At 52.4% G+C, this 18,646-nt stretch overlaps 6 protein-coding genes across 6 annotated transcripts; all 6 read right to left on the reverse strand.

The window, feature by feature from the left end:
• Positions 1-171: 171 nt before the first annotated feature.
• On the reverse strand, positions 172-4,943 carry PHACADRAFT_164147 (uncharacterized protein; the record flags this gene model as incomplete). The annotated part of the gene is made up of 17 exons (XM_007398512.1): positions 172-521; positions 692-1,124; positions 1,181-1,445; positions 1,501-1,706; positions 1,755-1,882; positions 1,943-1,999; positions 2,053-2,107; positions 2,161-2,336; positions 2,388-2,784; positions 3,121-3,421; positions 3,474-3,568; positions 3,622-3,700; positions 3,753-4,067; positions 4,123-4,314; positions 4,375-4,689; positions 4,748-4,842; positions 4,899-4,943. The coding sequence occupies 17 exons, from the start codon at positions 4,941-4,943 to the stop codon at positions 172-174; spliced, it is 3,504 nt and encodes a 1,167-aa protein (XP_007398574.1).
• An 877-nt stretch (positions 4,944-5,820) lies between these two features.
• Positions 5,821-6,562, reverse strand: PHACADRAFT_260445 (uncharacterized protein). Its single transcript, XM_007398513.1, has one exon. It carries the CDS (start codon positions 6,240-6,242, stop codon positions 5,958-5,960), a length of 285 nt encoding a protein of 94 aa, XP_007398575.1. The 5' UTR covers positions 6,243-6,562; the 3' UTR covers positions 5,821-5,957.
• A 533-nt stretch (positions 6,563-7,095) lies between these two features.
• PHACADRAFT_164149 (uncharacterized protein) lies at positions 7,096-9,843 on the reverse strand (the record flags this gene model as incomplete). The annotated part of the gene is made up of 8 exons (XM_007398514.1): positions 7,096-8,259; positions 8,312-8,570; positions 8,625-8,830; positions 8,900-9,021; positions 9,072-9,128; positions 9,183-9,237; positions 9,284-9,435; positions 9,489-9,843. 8 exons carry the CDS (start codon positions 9,841-9,843, stop codon positions 7,096-7,098), a joined length of 2,370 nt encoding a protein of 789 aa, XP_007398576.1.
• A 553-nt stretch (positions 9,844-10,396) lies between these two features.
• Positions 10,397-11,495, reverse strand: PHACADRAFT_186410 (uncharacterized protein; the record flags this gene model as incomplete). Its single annotated transcript, XM_007398515.1, has 2 exons — positions 10,397-11,179; positions 11,241-11,495. The coding sequence occupies 2 exons, from the start codon at positions 11,493-11,495 to the stop codon at positions 10,550-10,552; spliced, it is 885 nt and encodes a 294-aa protein (XP_007398577.1). The 3' UTR covers positions 10,397-10,549.
• A 410-nt stretch (positions 11,496-11,905) lies between these two features.
• On the reverse strand, positions 11,906-13,241 carry PHACADRAFT_260449 (uncharacterized protein). The gene is made up of 3 exons (XM_007398516.1): positions 13,147-13,241; positions 12,791-13,089; positions 11,906-12,735 (listed from the first exon to the last, which is right to left on the reverse strand). Exons 1-3 carry the CDS (start codon positions 13,217-13,219, stop codon positions 12,106-12,108), a joined length of 1,002 nt encoding a protein of 333 aa, XP_007398578.1. The 5' UTR covers positions 13,220-13,241; the 3' UTR covers positions 11,906-12,105.
• Positions 13,242-13,751: 510 nt separating this feature from the next.
• On the reverse strand, positions 13,752-14,872 carry PHACADRAFT_260451 (uncharacterized protein). The gene is made up of 3 exons (XM_007398517.1): positions 14,811-14,872; positions 14,489-14,745; positions 13,752-14,433 (listed from the first exon to the last, which is right to left on the reverse strand). Exons 2-3 carry the CDS (start codon positions 14,741-14,743, stop codon positions 13,807-13,809), a joined length of 882 nt encoding a protein of 293 aa, XP_007398579.1. The 5' UTR covers positions 14,744-14,745; positions 14,811-14,872; the 3' UTR covers positions 13,752-13,806.
• Between the last annotated feature and the right edge of the window lie 3,774 nt (positions 14,873-18,646).

An 18,646-nucleotide genomic window follows, 5' to 3' on the forward strand; every position in this document is an offset into this window, starting at 1 on the left:
CATGTGTTCACAAACTACGTCGCGGGTAGATTGACCCATCGAGAGTCATTGGTGCGTAGCATATCTCACGTTGCAAGTACGGGAGGGGGCGGAGGGTGACAACATTAACGTAAATTAGTCGTAAATTGGGAAGATTTCAGTGTCACCGAAGCAAGAGAGAGCTAGACGAAATCATATGTACATGTTCTTTAGATCCAATGCGGAACCCTCAAGGTCGTACAGAGCTCTGTCCAGCTTTCGCCGCGCCATCTGTCTGTCGCCGGGTTCGGCTGTGAACTGTTCCAGGGAAGAATGAGCCTCGGACAAAAACTCTTCGAGTGTCTCGAGCGCATCACATGCTAGCTTCCCGTCTGCGAGGATATGTTCGAGCCGCCAGACACAGCCGCGAACCGGACGGATGGCGCGCAGGAATGCTTGAGGTAAGGCAGCGGTGGAGGTAGCAATGTTGTCAAAGCTGTCAAACGAGCGTTTGAGCTCATTGTACACTTCCTGTGCTTTGTCTTGTGGGGGTGGTTTCGGTGCTGTACGCGGACGTTCTGCGCCTGGCTTTTGCTGAGCGCTAATCGCATTGGCAACCCCCTCGGAGGCTGCGGCTGATTTAGAGGTTACAATCGAAGAGGACGTCCGTGGCTGCGATGCTGTAACTTTCGATCATTGTGTCATCTAAACCCTAAGCCAACAGACCACTCACAAGAAGCTGAAGACGACTGTCCTGGAGCACCGGGTGTACTCGGCAGCAGGGCTTTGGATAGTAACGCAACACTAGTCCTGGGTGTATCGGGAATGGGAGTGAGCTCTGACAGTGCTCGTGATAGAGCACGCGTCTGCGACAAGCTAGCCATCTCCGAGGCACCGGAACGTGGTCGCTTCGCCGCGACCGGGTTGGATCCGCTTGCCTGGCGACGCTTTTCAGCAGTCCCCGACGCCGACGTCGATAGCGTGAGAAGCGCATTAGCGGGTCTCACGCTAGTATCACGCGAAGGAATGGCAAGAACACGGGAGTCTTCGTTCCTGTCGAGGGGCTCGTTGAGTAGGCCCACAATCTGTCGTGTCCGAGTGACCCATAGTGGAGGCCTCTCGCTTCTTGCCTTGCGCTTCTGCTGCCTCTTGAGGACTTTCTCGGCCTGCCACATGCCAACTATGAGAGCTGCTCGGTGAAAAATGGTAGTTGAAATCATACCTCCTCCAATGCGGGCAGATCCCACCATTTGGGATCCACATTAGTCAGCTCAGTCTCTGCGAGCCCCGCCACATGGGCCATCACGCCACTGATAAGAGCACGATTACTGTAGCCACCTTCTAATACGCCCACGAGCCTGCCCTGCGCGAAGTGGTCCGCGAATGTGCGGGCATCACGTGTGAACCTATGATAGAACTCTGTGGGGAAGTAGCATTTGTGTTGGGACATCTCGGGATGCTCGTGTCTTGACGCAGAGAAGCCGCAGCTGTGATTAACGGTCGTTAAGGTAAGTCGCGAAATATATGTAGAGATTCACGAGCCTGATGAACACCATCGTTTTCTCCACAGACGCCTGCGTACTCGCGACAAACTCGGACGCTCGCTCAATGAGCGTGACATATCGCTGCTCATAATGTTCCCAGAACTCTTCTTCCGAGGTGTACGGCTGCATATGGATATTCTCAACCCATTGCCCATCTGCTCCTCGAGCTACCAACGAAGCGGAGATCCTATTCGAATCCCCGTTCTGTTCTCCATGAGTTTAATTGCCAATTTGATTGTGAATGTTACATACCGCGCACGGGTAGGATTTGATATCATGTATACTCCCGTAGAACATTGTCGGATATTCGTCCTTGCCGTTAGCAGGATTCGCAGGCCGCTGAGCATTGATCTCCTTGACAACTCGCTGAGTGCCGTTACCTGAAGATGCAAAAGCTTAGCAATATACAACGCTGATGAACAGTAACAAAAAGAGCATGCCATGATGGAGGTCGATGTCGAATATGATGATGTGGGTATATTTATGCTGGTAGAAAGCTAACAGCTTGGCTCAGTACACCATGTCATGTGAGCCGAGCATAGATGAATACCATGTAAGGCACCAACAATTATATTATTAACAAATCCTAAACCGGCAGGAGCGCCCTAAGAATATCCATAGTGAGCAAGTGTGGTGGTCTTGTCCCATGTTCACATACCGCGATGCAATGATGTCCTGGAGGACGGATAGCTACAAAAGCTCGTGTCCCATGTGTCCCATGCAGAAGCCCCGCCGACACTTGCGATGCGATTTCAGATCCAGCAGCAACTGCGTCGACGGCTTGGCATACAGTGCCCATCGCCGCCTTGAAAGCATCAAAGGATCCTGGGCAAACTATGCGGCACCATCAGTGCAGGGTGTCTCTAGAAATCAGACTGCACTCACCGTAAAGGTCCTCCTCAAACTCATATAGCAACTCGCGTTCGCGATGCATAATTCTTTGTCGGCTCTGCTTGCACCACTCTTCTAGTACCTGTGCGTACGTCGGTCCATCCTCGGGCTTGATATGGAGGACAGTACAAGCCGCGGAACGCTCTGGGATATCCTGTATTGTTTCTGTGCTTCTCACAATCGTGAATGGGCCATGGTCATCGTCCTCGGATACACGTCCCGAGCGAGAAGAACTATGTCCGGCGGCTTCCTCGAGCCGCGCGTAGATTGCACCCACCCCAACGTTTACCGCGTAGAGTCGTTCGGGACGCTCTAGCCTACTTTTGTCATCACCTATTGCAATGTTCCTATGCGTCAGGCACGCATCCTGCGTGTAGACAATCGCCCTCCGCTCAGATCGTATGTCGGTGGTTTCTGTCATTTCGTGCCAATCTTCCTATGGAGAATACAAATTCAGCATTCGTAATTAGCACGAAGAAACGATCCTTCTAACAGACGATGCTACCAACCTCACATTCGCGTGCTGACTTATATCATCGCAGGAAGACAGTAGGTTCGAATAAAACAATAATGATCTGCTGACATAAGCTCGGCTGTTACCCGAGGTAACAAATTTCCACTTATGATTGTTACTCCAACAATCTCATTGTAATAAGAGTTTATTAGTCGTTTACCAGTGCTACAGTGGAGGCATTAACCGGTCGAGTGCCTGCAACAGCTTTCAAACCGACGTCTTCCAGATGAGATATAACGCAGTCCTTCCCCTACCTTCATTAATGTCAGTGCTCATGCCTTGCCAGCCCGAGGGTGGTTTGCTCAGCGGTCGCTCCGCACGGAAGAGCTGTATCTCGGCGACGCGCCCCTTGGCTCGGGCATCGTACATGGGTACGATGTAGCGAAAGCGTCCGCACAGAGTGCCCTTGGCTATGTCTGCGAGAGCAAGGTCCGCGATGCGTGATACGGTGACCGTAAAAGATGTCGCCGCGGCGTCCGGGTCGGTTGTGTATTCGGGCGCAAGCCAGACGAATCTGGGCGCGCAGTCAGCTCGAGGAAAGGACGGGACAAATATATCGAGCTTACTTGCCACCGAACTGGTGGTTCAGGTCGGCGCTCTGGCCGTTATACTCGTAGACGGCCCCCTCTGGCATGTCGTCGAAGGATTCTCCGTAGCATACCTGGCAAGTATTTGACTTAGCTCCGAGTTCTCGCGGCTAAGGTGCATGCTTACTGTTAGCGTTTTGATGTATTTGCTCGTAGTATTGCCCAATCTGAATGGGCTGATGGATCCTGAAAGCGAAACGAACGACCTAGAAGCGGGTCTTTCAGCATATGTTCCCGGGTCGATGGCGAAACGCGCACCAGGAATTTGTCGATACCGTCTTCCAGGCGATATACACGCATCTTTTCCTGCGCCCTTTATTAACATCATTAACACAGTAGCCCTGCCAACCAGTTGGAGGCCTCTCGAGTGGTGCATCAGACCGTGCGAAGCCGACCTCGACGATTTTCTCTGACTGCTTGCGGTCCGCACGAGGGACGATATAGCGGAATTCGCCGCCGGTACGTCGCGCGAGGTCGTTAAACTTTGGGTCCTCAAAGGCTTGGACGAGCATGTCGAATGAAGTGGCTGCTTTGGTGATGTCTGTTGTATACACTGGAACGAGCCAGACACATCTAGACCGCAAATATCGTAAGTATCAGAACTAACGGCTTGGAAAGGTACACTGACTTGCTGCCGCCATTTAAGTCGAGGTTCGGACTAAGCCCGCTGATCTCTCGAATGCAATCGGGAGGAACTTCCTTTTCGTTATCGCCGTAAGCCACTTCCAGTCGCTGAATATACTCCTTCCGCGCTGGACTGCTTCGTACAGACAAGTATCCGGCAACACTCGGCACAGTCAACGACAGACGAGAGTTGCTGCTGCGGAGAACCGCTGCCAGATAAGACCAGAGGCGAGACAAGTGTTAGTATTTAACACACCTAGCGACTTCACTCTCAGTCATTTTCAGCAAGATATACAAGTATGTTCCGCGTCGGCCCTTATTCAGATCTTCGCTGATATTGTCCCATCCGCTTGGAGGAGTGGCGACTTTCCAAGAAGATCGCAGCAACACGGCATACGTGATCTTGCGCAGCTCGTCCGGATCGGACTTAGTGAAAACATATCTGTATCCGCCGCCGATTCCCTTGGCAATATCGTCCATGCCTCCGGATGGGCTATGTTGGACGACGACGTGAAAGGACGTTGCTGCGGCTGCGGGGTCGGTAGTATAGCTGGGGACAAGCCAGACATGCCTGTCGATTGTTTGGATGAGTACTAGTCACGGCATAGCGGGACGAGGATAGTACGGACTTTCCACCATATCGTTGGTTCACATCGTTACTCAAGCCTGTCAATTCCCGCAAGGCGTTTGGTGGAGCCTCAGCCGGCGAATCTCCATACTTGACCTGTAACACAATTCGTAAGTAACGCTTCGATGTCTTCCCTCACTTCAACGCTGCACCTTTAAATCGCTAACGTACTCGCGTTTTGGTTCGACGGATGGCATAGTGAGTGGTCACGATCTAGAGGAGGGTTTACCCTGAACGTGCTCAGTCACACGCCCTTTATATGAACACACCATGCGACAACGATGAGGCGACTTGCGCACGCTGTGTGATGTTACTCATCGATTGCCACCGGCCGCGGTTCACTACGTTCAGGACGCTCGCTGCAGACACGCATGTTGTTCAGGGTCTTCTCTGGGGATGATTTGAAGGCCGAGAGGCGTATGTTCTGCCCAGAGCGGGGGGTGTGGTCGTGGGGTAGGGCGCGAGCTCAGTCGGCGGCCGCGGATTCTCTAACTTTGCGTGAGGATCTCGTGAGAGATTCCGGAAAGGAGAAGCACACCTTGTCTGCGACAACTTGATATGGCCCATCTTCTGGCCGTCTTGACTCTTCGATTAGGTTTGATATCTTCCAACCACGACACATCGAACAATCTGCATTTCCACCTGATACAGTCTCGCTGTACATTCCAGCTGTATCGCATGTACTGCATTGCGCCCATAATTCAGCATGGGTTCGACTGATGTATATCACATCTAGCTTGACTGTGCCATCAGCAGAGCATCTACTAACTCTTTGCATTCCTTGGAGCGGGCTCTCGTGTGTTCGTATATATCGGTAGGGCCTGGCAGGCTTGTCATTGCGTTGGCGAACATCCGAGAGGCCATGGCAAGCTGAATAGACGACGGGGTTAAAACACAATACGGAGCAAGGACAAAAGTTTCCCACATTGTGTTGGCCGATGAGCAGATCGAGGGTTTCTAGCAGCTGACCTGGACAGTAGATATCTCGCACGTCGCGATACAGCTGCGGAACTTTACGCATAGACTTGCACACGACGTCGACAGCATGCTAGAGGCCTGTATCAGAGGCAGATGTTCTTTCCAGGGTGACTATCTTACCTCATACCGCCCAGGGTGTGTCGTGTATGGGACATCCTCAGGTGCGACATCCTTGACAGAAGCCAATTGAAGGCACTCAACATTATACCAGTGCAGCGTACGGGCTGCACCAGCTATGGCTGGTACAAGTTATTAATTGTGGGGAGCTGCTGGATATACGATATGAACGTACAGAGAGCAAAATGCATCACCAACAGCACAATGCGTCTCCGCGGAAATGGCCTGCGCTTGACACCAGGAGCCATGACTGCATAGACGGCGGGAATGTAATGGTCACGGGCACTGGCACGCAGTGTCTCGGCAGCTGGTTGGCGTTCAAGCGCGGCTTCCGGGCAGATGCTTCCGTTGTCATTGCGTGCTTCCACGGTCAAGGCTAGCAAGCTGCAAGACTGCTGCATGGTAGCCACCAGATGTGCATACACTCCGAGCGCCTCAGAACGCTCGGCTAGCTTTTCGACTTCGTGGTTCTGCTTCTCGAGGTCTATAGGGTACCACAACCGCTGGACAGCGTCAATTGGCTCGCGAGGATCGCCGTCGAGACTAGAAACGGAGGTCAGTTTCAACAACCTCGGCGTCGGTAGAACACACAGACTGTCCCACTCCTGCGTTCTTGTATGGAATCCCAAGAACCTCGGAAAGTATTTTCAATGTTTCATGCCGGAACCTGAACGACACGCGGAGGAGGCTCTTCACAGGGTTCAACTACGCTTTTATCTTGAGCTAGTGTACAGAGCAGAACTTGACTGCAACTCACTGAAGAGGGAGACTCCTGTCCTGGCCTTCTGACATCCAGTACCCGTGTCCAGAGTTCGTCAAAGTATGTGACGACGTTGAGGTCTATTACCACATCCCAAAGTTCGAGAGGGAGCTCGGCGCATCTTTTCATCATCGGCAAGCCGCAGGTCCTGGATAGTGATAAGCGAGAGATAACCAGTGTAAGGGTTCGTACCGGCGACGATCGGAGTGGTACAGCGAGCGTTGCAGGGAATGTGTACGTGAAGGTGAAAGCGCGATGCACGCATGCAGCGCGAAATGTGGCGATCCTGTTTAGGAAAGGCGCATCATCCGGCACCCTGCTTTTCCGAGGCTGCGCCGAGCTGGATTATTATGAAGTACAAACTAGCAAAAAGACTATTACAAAATGGATACGCAAGCTCAAGCTCAAGATACCCCTATTTGTACAACAAATTCCACTCGTCAAAATGACATTCCAGTTCCACGAAAATAAACATTTGTCCCTCAAAAAGCCATTCACTTCCCGTTCCTCCGGAACTCCTCTACTGCACCCTCCAAGTCAACAAGGCCAAAACGCAGGCCCTTCGCGAGCTGTTTATCCTCAATAGTGCCACATGCAACGAACGCAGCATCGGACAGCTCCCGTAGCAGGTCGACGGTCTCGTCCACTAGGCGCACGTCGTCTGCGAACCGTTCAAGCTTCGCGACGCACCCACGCGCGCCGCGTACCGCACGCACAAGTTCTGCAGGAAGCGTGTCCGCATGGGTATCGACGCGCCCTGCAAAATCGTCAAGCGAGCGTCGCAATGCTGCCACCGCAGAAACAGGGCCTGCGCCCTGTACCGCAGTTGCGTCAGATTGCGTCGAGTCTTGGCGCAGCCGCTTGTGCTGCTCGTCCGCCGGTGCGCTAGCCGGTTCAGGTGGACGCTTTCCGTTGGATGGCCCCGCCTCCGGCGACACATTTGCCAACGGACCCGCTGTAATTGCAGGGCCGACTCGCTCAGCTGAGAGGGGTGTTGGGGATCCCGAGTCTTCCTCTTCTGGGCTGTGAACGATCGCTTCAGTGTGCACACCTCCGCCTCCGCGTCCGCGGCCTCTCCCTCGTCCACCACGACTTCCACGCCCACCACGACTGCCCCGCCCGCCGCGACTACCGGGCCCACCCCTCACACCACGGCCACGCCCTCCCCTACTTCCACGACCGCGTGGGCGTCCACGTCCACGTCCACGGATCACTGGAAGGTCGTCCGTTTCTTTATGCGACTCGTCCATCTCGTCCACCTCGTCTTCGTCTTCGCCTTCCTCGTCGCTGTCGCCACCAGGTAACCACAGCCGAAGACTCGCGAGGTACTTGCGCTTCTCCTCAAGGCGATCGCTCACGCGTGGTTCACCTGACGACGTTACCGAACTAGGAGATAGTGGCGCAGTTGAGCCTGATGCGACTGGAGCAGAGGCCGAAGTAGATGCCGGGAACAGTCCCCAACGCGACTGCGCTGTCTGTTTTGGCGGCGGTGGAGGGTAGGGCACGAACGGCGGGAGATTAAGCACCGAAGATTCGGGCAGCTGCTCGGGTAGCGGTGCGTGCAGATGTTGCACGACCTGATGCGCGCGTTGAACCCACGTCGGGAGTTTGTCAAGGTAGTGTCGCCGCCCTTTCTTGCGTACGGCGACCTTCTCGAGCTGCAGCGGTCGCGATCAGTGCCAGCACACAGACCAGAACGCATGCACTCGCCTCGATTAAATTCGGCTCGTTCCACCACGCCGATTCGATCTTTGGCTCGTCGTCAATCAAGCCGGCCACGTGCGCCATTGTACCACTCAGCAGGGCGCGGTCGCTGTATCCGCCCTCGAGGATGCTCACGAGCCGTCCCTGGGCGTGTGTGTCTGCGAGTGCGCACGCGTCGCGCGTGAAACGGTAGAAGAACGCGGGTGGAACGCGACAGTTGCCCGCGACGCCACCATATTCGTACTGGGACGCGCTGAAGCCGCAGCTGGTAATAGCAGGTAAGTAACACGGCTATGCACAAGATCGAGAGGTGTCTTACCTGATAAAGACGATGACCTTATTGGAAGACGCACTTGTCTGCTGCAGGAATGCGGTCGCATCCGTGAGGAGGGTCTTGTATCTGGTCTCGTATGCCGTCCAGAAATCGGCCTCTGTCGCGTGCGGTTCCATAATGACATTTTTAATCCACTGGCCGCCCTCTCCGTGCGATGACAGCCGTGCATCCGGCATATCTTTTGAGGCATCCTAAAGGGAAGAAGGACCCGGTTTAGCGTTCGGGTGAAAAAAATTAGTAAAAGAGTCAGGGCTGCGTACCCTGCAAGGGTAGACGTTGACATCGTGCATGCTGCCGAAGTACACTATGGGACCGGACTGGCCGTCTTGTGCGCGGTGAACGCTGTCATTAATCTGTTGGACCATTGTTTGGGTGCCGTCACCTAAGACGCTATCAGTAGTGTCGGCTACAGAACGGCTTGTAGAGGCATACCGTGATGAAGATCAATGTCTAAAATGATTATATGCGAATATCCGTGTGCGGTATAAGCTGTAGCCAAGTATTTTCAGCCCCTGATGACAGAGGAATCGCGTTGGGTCACACCATGAATTGCGCCTAGAACGACGTAGTTTAGGAAGCCCATTCCCGCAGGATTGTCCTGTGAACATCATCAGCCCAGCCAACACAAAGTAGAATAGACATACAGGTCTGCTATGGTGTCCCGGGGGCCGAACGGCGACGAATGCGCGTGTGCTGTCCGAGCCTGACGGGGCTGTATGCGCGGCAGCGACCGCGTCGACAGCTTCACATGTAGTTGCAAGGGCACCAGCAAAAGCTACGTAGGACTGGGAGCAAACTAAAAATCGAATAATAAACAGCATATTCGGAGACAGTGGCCATATTACTCACTGTACAGGTCAGGTTCGAACTTGCCCGACGGGAGGGCACAATCTTTACACCACTGCCAAAGCCGTTCCGCATAGTTCTCCCTCCCCGGCTCGTCCTCATCTTTCATACCAAACATGATGCGCGCGGCAACATTATCGGCGATGTTGCGTAATTCGGCCATGCTTCGAACTATCTTGAGCGGGGAAGGGTAGTTGGGATTGGCCAATTCAAGGCGGGCGAGGATGGCGGCGGTGCCATATTCAACTGCGCGGACGCGTTGAGGGCTTTCGAGTTCTTCCTTCTTCGCGTAGTTCTTGTGTTTCTCGTGCAGCTCCTGGAAGAATATGGTCGGTTGCCTGCCTGGGCCTTCAGGCATCGCAAGTGCTGCAGATAGTGCCATTCAGTTCCACAAGTTCGGCTTTCAGGTTCGACGTGCCGCATGCAATCATGTTTGAGTTTCACTGCTGTGTATGCCATGCGCTGTCCAGCTCCTCACCCCTCACCCCTCTCAATTCTTGCCGATACGCGACGCAGAACGGGGCTAAAAGCGCGACTTGACTCACTTTAAATAGTATTACGAGTTGCAGCAGATGTTACGTTTAGAAATCTCTCACAGAAATAGCCAGACACGGTGTCAGAAGACAACGATAAATAGGGTGGGGAGGGGGTCGAAGACGAAAGGCGCGATATCCTGAACAATTCGTCTTCCGCTGATTTAGCGCTCAATTGGACCGGCAGGCTGCCGCCGAGTCATGGTCAGCAGCGTACTTGAGTATTTTTAGTAGGACCGAGAACAATTGAAGAGGTTAACCGGCTGTATTTCCAGTGCATCACAAGATACAATTTAGACTCTCGACAAGGTCGGCTCTTATATTGGCTTCAAACGGTATTTGCTTGACCGCAGGCTCTGCAGTTTCCAAGTTCTTGTCCGCTGGACGCCTTCCCATTCTCGACCAATAACATCAAAGTAAAGGTTTCAAGACAGCAAGAAGACATATTCGAACAATATAAGTATACGCGTGTCACAAAAAAGGAACATCGGACGAGATCGTACCACGCAATTTTGTTGGTGGCGGACCTGCTCAGAGCCCTAGGCTGCGCATCCCCCTCGTGATCTCATCCACGACGGTGTGGACCTGCCCCTGGAACCTCGAGATGCCACAGGTCGCAATCTCAGCATGTTGCACTAACGCGCTGAGAGTTCCGAACTGGGCAGCGCAGCCTCCATAGACAGCGGGGCATTTGTATATCTTGTCAGCGTGTGCGGGGCTCTGGAGGTGGTTGTTCAGGTGCGCAAGCTGCCAGAACGTCTTATGACAGAAGACGCATTCGAATGCTGATCCATTCCAGGATTCTTCTGTCGCCCACTCCTGAACATCGGCTGGCTTTGCGTACGAGCCGTCGGGGCCCAGGAGCAAACGTGATGCGTCGGTGATGACGCAGACACGGTCGTACGCAATGACGGCCCTGTTGACTTCGTGCCGCGTGACACGGGATCGACATCCACCAGATTCCATGTGGTGCACAAGGTCAGCGGGCAGCGCAAATGAGCGACTACACTTCTTGCCGGGGCAATGGATGCCCTTGGGAAGGTGGGTCCGCATGTGATGTACAAGGTTATTTTCTGTCTTGAAGCCACGCGGGCATGAGCCGCAGTAGAAATGAGGCCGTGCCGCATGAAGTTCGTCTTTCTCCGCTTGAGAAAGGAAGAACTGCACATGCAGAACATGGATTCATGAGATGTGGAGACGGATCACAGATTAAAATTCTTACAACGCCACAGACTCTACAATAAAGGTGGAGGTCTTCCAAGTGCAGCTCCAGTCCCATCACGCTCCTGAACTCCTGGTCGCAGATGTCACAATAATGGTGGGATTCATTCTCAAGGTAGTGAGCTTTGCGGGCTTCAGGCGAGACAAATTCTCGTTTGCATTGCAGGCACATGTAATGCACCGGAGAATTTGCCTTGTGAGCAGCCAACGCTCGAGCAGACACAAAGTCTCTATTGCACTTGTTGCAGTGGCGCATGGCGACGGTCAGGGGGCCTGTGCAGACAAAGCGTCCTCAGCGTCGAAGGCCAACGAGACCTTGGCAAGGAGTTTAAAGGATAACTTACTTGCCGAATGTAATCGAGTTCTCAGGGCGTACACCACACTCGATGGGCTCTACCAGAGAGTCAAGCGAGTATCGCGGTGAAAGGACAGGGAGGTGACCCGGCGACGTTTGGTTCGCTTTCAAGCTTATATATGTCCTCGAAGGATCAGAAAAAAGTTCGGCGGGTCAACAGAAGCTCGGCCACGTTGCGATTAAAAAAGCAATCCAGTTAACGAATGTGAGTCTGCCTCCGTCTTCGCATAACAAGCACGACAGCCATAGCTCAACATGAAGTGCAGCACAGTTTCAGACTACATACATAAACTCCGCTTTCGCGCTATTCAAAAAAAATTGCAGTGATATATCCAGGACAACATCTCGAGTACACAAATCTCGTCAGAACTAGAGCCTGTACCCCTGCAACTGCGCAACGCAGCGCATGAACTTCGACAGGATGCCATGAAAGGAGTTCAAGGATCATGCGCGCACCTGATTCCGAGAAGTAGGACAACACCATGTCAATTAAATATCAGCGAGAGACCCTCTAGAACCCAAGGCCGCGCGTTCCTCTCGTGATCTTGTCCATGACGGTATGGACCTGCCCCTGGAATTTCGAGATGCCACAGGTCGCAATCTCAACGTGTTGCACCAACGCACTGAGAGTTCCGAACTGAGCGGCGCAGCCTCCATAGGCAGCCGGGCACTTGTAAATTTCGTCGGCATGCGCGGGGCTCTGGAGGTGGTCGTTCAGGTGCGCGAGCCGCTGGAACGTCTTGTGACAGACGACGCACTCAAACGCGGACCCGTTCCACGAGTCATTTGTCGCCCAGACATGGGCGGCAGAGGGCGTGGTGTACTCGCCGTCCGAGCCCAGGAGCAAGTGTGACACGTCGGTGATAACGCGCGCGCGGTCGTATGCGATGACTGCTTTATCGATGTCGTGCCGCGTCACACGGGATCGACATCCACCAGACTCCATGTGACGAATCAGGTCCGCAGGGAGAGCGAACGAACGATTGCATTTCTTGCCAGGACAGGGAAGGGCTTTGGGAAGGTGGGTTCGTACATGATGGACGAGGTCGTTCTCCGTCTTGAAGCCACGCGGGCAAGAGGGACAGTAGTGGTGAGAGTTGAACGCATGATTCTCGTCTTTGTCGTTTTGAGAAGGGAAGAACTGTGTGCACATTGAAGAGACACGCGGCCGGAGTGTGGAGGATATGAGCACTTACGACGTCGCATACTCGACAGTAGAGGTGAAAGATTTCTAAGTGCAGGTCCAGTTTCACTTCGCTCTCGAAGTCCTCATCGCATATTTCACAGTAATGATGATGGGAACTTTGAGTATAATGAGCTTTGCGGGCCTCGAGCGAGACAAACTCTCGATTGCACTGTAAGCACGTATAGTGCACTGGGAAGCTTGTCCGCTGGTTGGCCAACGCCTGAGCGGATACGAAGTTTATGTTGCATGCCGCGCATTGATGTGTCGGATCGACTAATTGGGGCGGGGAGAAGGCTGTACAGTCTGAGTCTGATCAGAGCGTATTGTTGAGCAACGGTGGAGGTAAAAATGCTTTTATAAACTCACCTGCACACTGCGTGTCGGATCCATTGAGTAGGTACTGAGCCCAATTGACGATAACACCAAACCAAGAGAGCATGCTAGTGAGAGGAAGAAGAACGCTACGTGGTGAGGGATGATTCGGCTTTGAGCTTATATCATGGCGCTAGGCATCAGTGGATAGCTGAACGTGCGAACAGAAGCTCACGCTCAACCGTGTCGCAGCCTGAGCTGCAGTTCAACTGGACGCCTGCTTGGATCTTGTCACGAAAACATATCCGTCCATTGGAGCAATCTAGCGTGCCGAAAAGGGAATCAATCAACGTATGGACGAGGCTGCTGAGTCCCCGCGGAGTCGGACAAATATCGTCACCAGTCACGTGATTTTATGATGCGCCCTTCCCATTTTGGTAGCCATGGCGCTTCGGCTGGAGCTGCTGTTAGCTGAAGCCCCACGTCGACAATATTCCACATCTGTACACCACACAGTAGCCTGGCGCTCAGTAGTATCCTAGACGCATAAAGTGACTCGGCGGACGCTGGCGTGGAGGCTCAACAAGCGGTGTGGCGTAGGTTTAAGCACTAAAATATTTAAGCTCAGTAGATCAAAGGTGCAATTGTTTAAGACTAGAATTAGAGACAGTGACCCACTCAGTAAAAATACATAATCCAGCACAGAAAATGGCCTCAGATCCCCAAACCACGTAAATTACGACTAAGATCGTCCATAACGTCCCCGACATGGTTCTTGAACCTGCGCACCCCACAATTCGCGATCTCGACATGCTGCACAAGCGCGCTAAGCGTGCCAAAGTGCGACCCACACCCATCGAAAAGGGCAGGGCATCGGTAAATCGTGTCCGCGTGCGCGGGACTCTGGAGATGTTGGTTCAAGCGCGGGAGGAGGCAGAACGTGCGATGGCAGAGCACACACTCGAATGCGCTGCCGTTCCACGACTGGCGCGTCGCCCATCGCACCGGGTCAGGCAGCTTTGTGTATTCGCCGTCGGGGCCTAGGAGCAGGCGTGACGGGTCCGTGATTACGCGGCCGCTGTCATACCTGATCACCGCCTCGTCGACGGCGCGCCGTGTCACGCCAGAGCGGCACGTACCCGACTCAAAGTGAAGGATAAGATCGGCGGGGAGCGCGAAGGTACGACCGCATTTGTTACCTGGGCAGCGTAAATTCTTGGACAGGTGCGTGCGCCTGTGATGTATGAGGCCATTCTTCGTGTTGAACATCCTGCGGCACTCCTTGCAGAACCAATGCTCTTTTTCCTTGTGATCGTCTTCCTCTTCCAAGGAATCGAAGAACTAAGAGTATCAGGCGTGAGTAAATGGGGCGGCGAATGACCAGGGGGGTACCTACTTCTTCGCACTCCCTGCAATAGAAATGATAGTTGTCATAGTGGTCCTCCAGACCGTTGTCGTCCTCGAAATCCTCGTTGCACATCGCACAGTAATGATGGAGGGAGCTGTTCTTGTAGTGCTGCCTGCGAGCATCGTACGATCCGAAGTCGCGGTCGCAGTCGTAACACATCCAATGACTTGAAGAATCGGCCTTGTGCTGCTCGAGGGCGGCTTCATTCTTGAAGTACCGCTCGCATCGATGGCAGTACGCCATGGCTGTATCGTCGTTGAATGCATTGACATCAGTAAATCCCAGAGGAATTAATTGTTCGATGGCTTACCTCGATAGCTCTATGACGGCCCTCGCAGGACACTAGCTCCAAGTGCAGGGGCAAGCTCCTGGTCTGGAATGGGGTAAAGGATTGCCAACCGTGAGCAATTGCGATGCAGTGGACTATTATACCTGTGAATGCTGGGGGATCAAAGAAGCAACGTCGACAAACAAAAAGAAGACTAGATATCCGGCGCATAAAACCCGCTGTAAACCTTGCGTAGAGGTCTCGATGGCTGAGTCCATTCACAGGATAAGTTGACTGGAGGCATTCTGCGGTGGCTACAGGCTCTGCGGTGAGTTTCACATGATCATCTCGGTAGCATTGACAGCCGGCAAGCCTAAGACTGATTTGTTCTTCGAGACTAGACAAGTTCTCAGCTGAAAAAATGAGCGATGTGTTAACATCTTAACATGCAGTGAGCTCGCACAACCCCACAGATTGGCAAACGTTAACATATATCCCATGGCGGCTATGAACAGAGTTGAACAAAGTGCTTGTCATGCCGTCTATAATACCACTCTAGCGAGTCGTGCCGCAGGCTCTACGTGGATTCTAGTCGCACCTCAGGCCCCTGTCGCAATGATAATGTGTCCACAAGATGTTGCGCATACCTTTACACGACCGTAACGTACTGCTTATCCTTGTCGAACCGATGTTCAAGATGTTGTGCACATACACCATTCCGTGGCGTGAGTTTTACATCGTCGGTAGAAGTAGATGAGCACAGGAAGCTTGCGTCGCTTTACAAGAGCACACCTATGATTTGTAATAATAGGTTGAACTACGTCTACATGGCCGAAGCGGCTGCGCTTAACCTCAGCTCGAAGTTGCGAGAATGGCCCCCGACCGTGGTCTCGTGGGAAGATGCGCGTACTTCCCAATTTAGCGGCATTGGCCATCTGATGCGCCTCCCGTGGGCCGACGGCGCCCGAGGCGCCCCGATCCTTATGTCGCGCCTTAAACATTTGCCGTCTGGCACCCGGGGCTAGGCTCGTTGCTTCACAATCCCTAAAGATGAGCTAGGATACATTTCAGATTCATGACCGAAGGCTTCTGCTCTTTCTGAGCTCTGAAAATCGACTGGGGACCGCGTTGTCACCAGTTGAAAGCCGTACCGACGAGGTTGAGATAAGAATATCAGATGACGCGTGTCAGCAACTAACAATCCAACTGGACTGAGCTACGACAACGCTGAGGAGACAGACAAGAGGAATTGTGAGTGAGGAAAGACCAGCTCGAGTCTGGCTTGTTATTGAGCAGTACGAGCTCCTTATATACATGTCAGACTGAATATCTAGAATATCCTACGAGTATACAGAGGTGTATAGAAAGTGAAAGAATACTATGGAATCTGGGAGAACCATCCAGACTATGTAATATTCATGACATTACCTCCCCATCTAGAATCGTGTCCTCACGATTATTTTCCAGTCGATCCAAAACCGCCCGACCCTCGTTGAGTGTCTGTTAAACTCGGCACCTCCTCGATATCGCATGACGCAATATGCTCCAAAATGACCTGTGCGATTCGATCGCCGGCATGTACCTGGAAGGGTTGATTGGTGGAGTTGATCAACACTATGCGTACTTCTCCGGTGTAATCTCGGTTTATGACTCCAGCGCCGACATCTATCCCTTTAACCGCTAACCCACTTTGTGGTGCAATTCGTGCATAAGTCCCGTGAAGGGCACGCATTGCTATGCCGGTGCTGACAACCTTGCGGTCTCGTGCCGGTATCTTAACGCTTTCGGCCAAGTAAAGGTCAAGCCCAGCAGATTCTTCAGATCCCTGTTTCGGGAGAATCCCACCCATCCGTTGTACCAAAAGAGTGGTGTTGCGCATGAGCATGTGGACGGGTCGTGTTAATAGAGGGGGGATTCTAATTGTCATAGGCGCGGGCTTATCAGGACGTCTCGCATGGAATTCTTGAAGGAGTTCTTGACAATTGGTCAAGTTCGCTCGTGATTCCCAGGAACGGCGATCACCGTGGGGGCTATTCTTCCAGAGAACCTGATAATCAAGATTCCCATTTCGATCACGGTGAGAGTCGAGGATATCTTCGACTTCCCATTCTTCCTCGCCATTTACAAGGTCAGGGACTATTGGTTCACGTCGTTGCGAAGGGTATACGGGTTCTTTGAAGGGACTAAGAAGGCTCTCGTTGAACACGGGGTGTTGTTTTCATTGGCGGGGGAGTTCCAATTCGTAGGCAGAGGCACCGACTTTGCATTTGACCTTAAAGGGTCCGTATCGCTGATCGTTGAGCTTCTTCATTGGCCTGTCCGTTCGGATGTTTACCCCTTCTAGCCAAACTTTATCCCCTGCTTTGTATTCCAGTCCGTTCTTCCTCTTCCTGTCGTAGAAGCGCTTCATGGTTTCCTGTGCTAGACTGATAGCTGTGCTAGTATCTTCTCGTACCCGCTTCATTCTGTCGACAAACTGTTGGGCGTTTTCGCTCAATCCTTCTCGCACCGGTTGGGTTCCTTCATAAGGGTGGTACCCTTTATTAATGAAGAATGGAGTATATCCGGTGGAAGAATGGACTTTATTGTTATACGAAAAGGCCGCAAGTGGCAACCATTCAGCCCAATCTGCTTGTCAATAGTTGATGAACAATCGAAGATATTGTTCTACTTCGCGATTGATGCGTTCCGTTTGTCCGTCTGTCTGGGGGTGATACGCGGTCGAAGGATTGGCTTCAATTCCGAGGGATCGGTACAACTCGGAGATGAACTGATTCTTAAATTCAGTTCCCCTATCACTGATGATCTTTTGGGGTATTCCATGATGTGCGACTATGTTATCTCGGAGTGCCTTTGCCCATCCCTCGGCGTTGAGCTCGATGGTACTTAGTATCGTGATTATCTGCTTAGAGTACATACAGACGATTACAAGAATAGCATTGTATCCAAAGGAGTCCGGCAATACGTCTATCTTGTCAACGGAGATTACTTCCCAGGGTCGTGAAGGAATTTCGTTTGGGAATAGAAGTCCGGTAGGACGCGTCGTATGAACCTTGGTCTTCTGGCATTTCTCGCATCTGGCCATGTACTTCCTGATGTCTTTTCGAATTTGGGGCCACCAGTAGTTACGTGTGACCATCTCATGTGTCTTGTATTGACCGGGGTGCCCAGTCTGTCACAAATTCGCCCTATACAAGCGCCTATTATATTCTTAGCGCTCATTATCGCGCTAAAACACAATCACGTGACCAACACGGTCACATGCATAACATGGGACCTAGATCATCATATAGATATGATGGGATCAGTAGATAAGATAACTACAAGTCCAGAACTCGTTCTAGACCAGTCACATGTCATGACAACATGAGTGATGTCACCTGGTGGATAGCTTAGCCTAATGGAGATACTCCAACGGTCATTATTCCTCGTATTACTAAACATAATGGTAGTGTATTAGTAACGAGTCACGAGTAGTCACATGAGCACTTAGTAATGTAGAGTACCATAGGTCCTACGTAGTGTCAGGGGTCTTAGATTACTTGTATATAAGGGGCATCGTCTGAGGCTTAAGAACTCAGACTCAACAACTTCGTTGATTCTTAGTATCTGCATCTCTCTCTACTTACACCCCTCGACTTCAAGTCCTACCCTTCAAGTCTATCAGTAAGGTGAGTATAGGAGTTGTGATAGTTTGTTGAGTCTGCTGCTTGGTCGTAAAGCAATGCTTTACGTTTCTTTTCTCTTTGTACAGACAGGCCGGGGCACCCTTCCCAGGATGACCGGCTGTGTTGGAGTCTGTCCAGACACAAACGATTGGGTGGAGTCGTCGACTCACTTGATCATACACGTCACCGTTGTTATGAACGGTAGCCGTA

Source organism: Phanerochaete carnosa (genome assembly GCF_000300595.1).
Source record: "Phanerochaete carnosa HHB-10118-sp unplaced genomic scaffold PHACAscaffold_8, whole genome shotgun sequence".
In the NCBI taxonomy this organism is placed as follows: domain Eukaryota; kingdom Fungi; phylum Basidiomycota; class Agaricomycetes; order Polyporales; family Phanerochaetaceae; genus Phanerochaete; species Phanerochaete carnosa.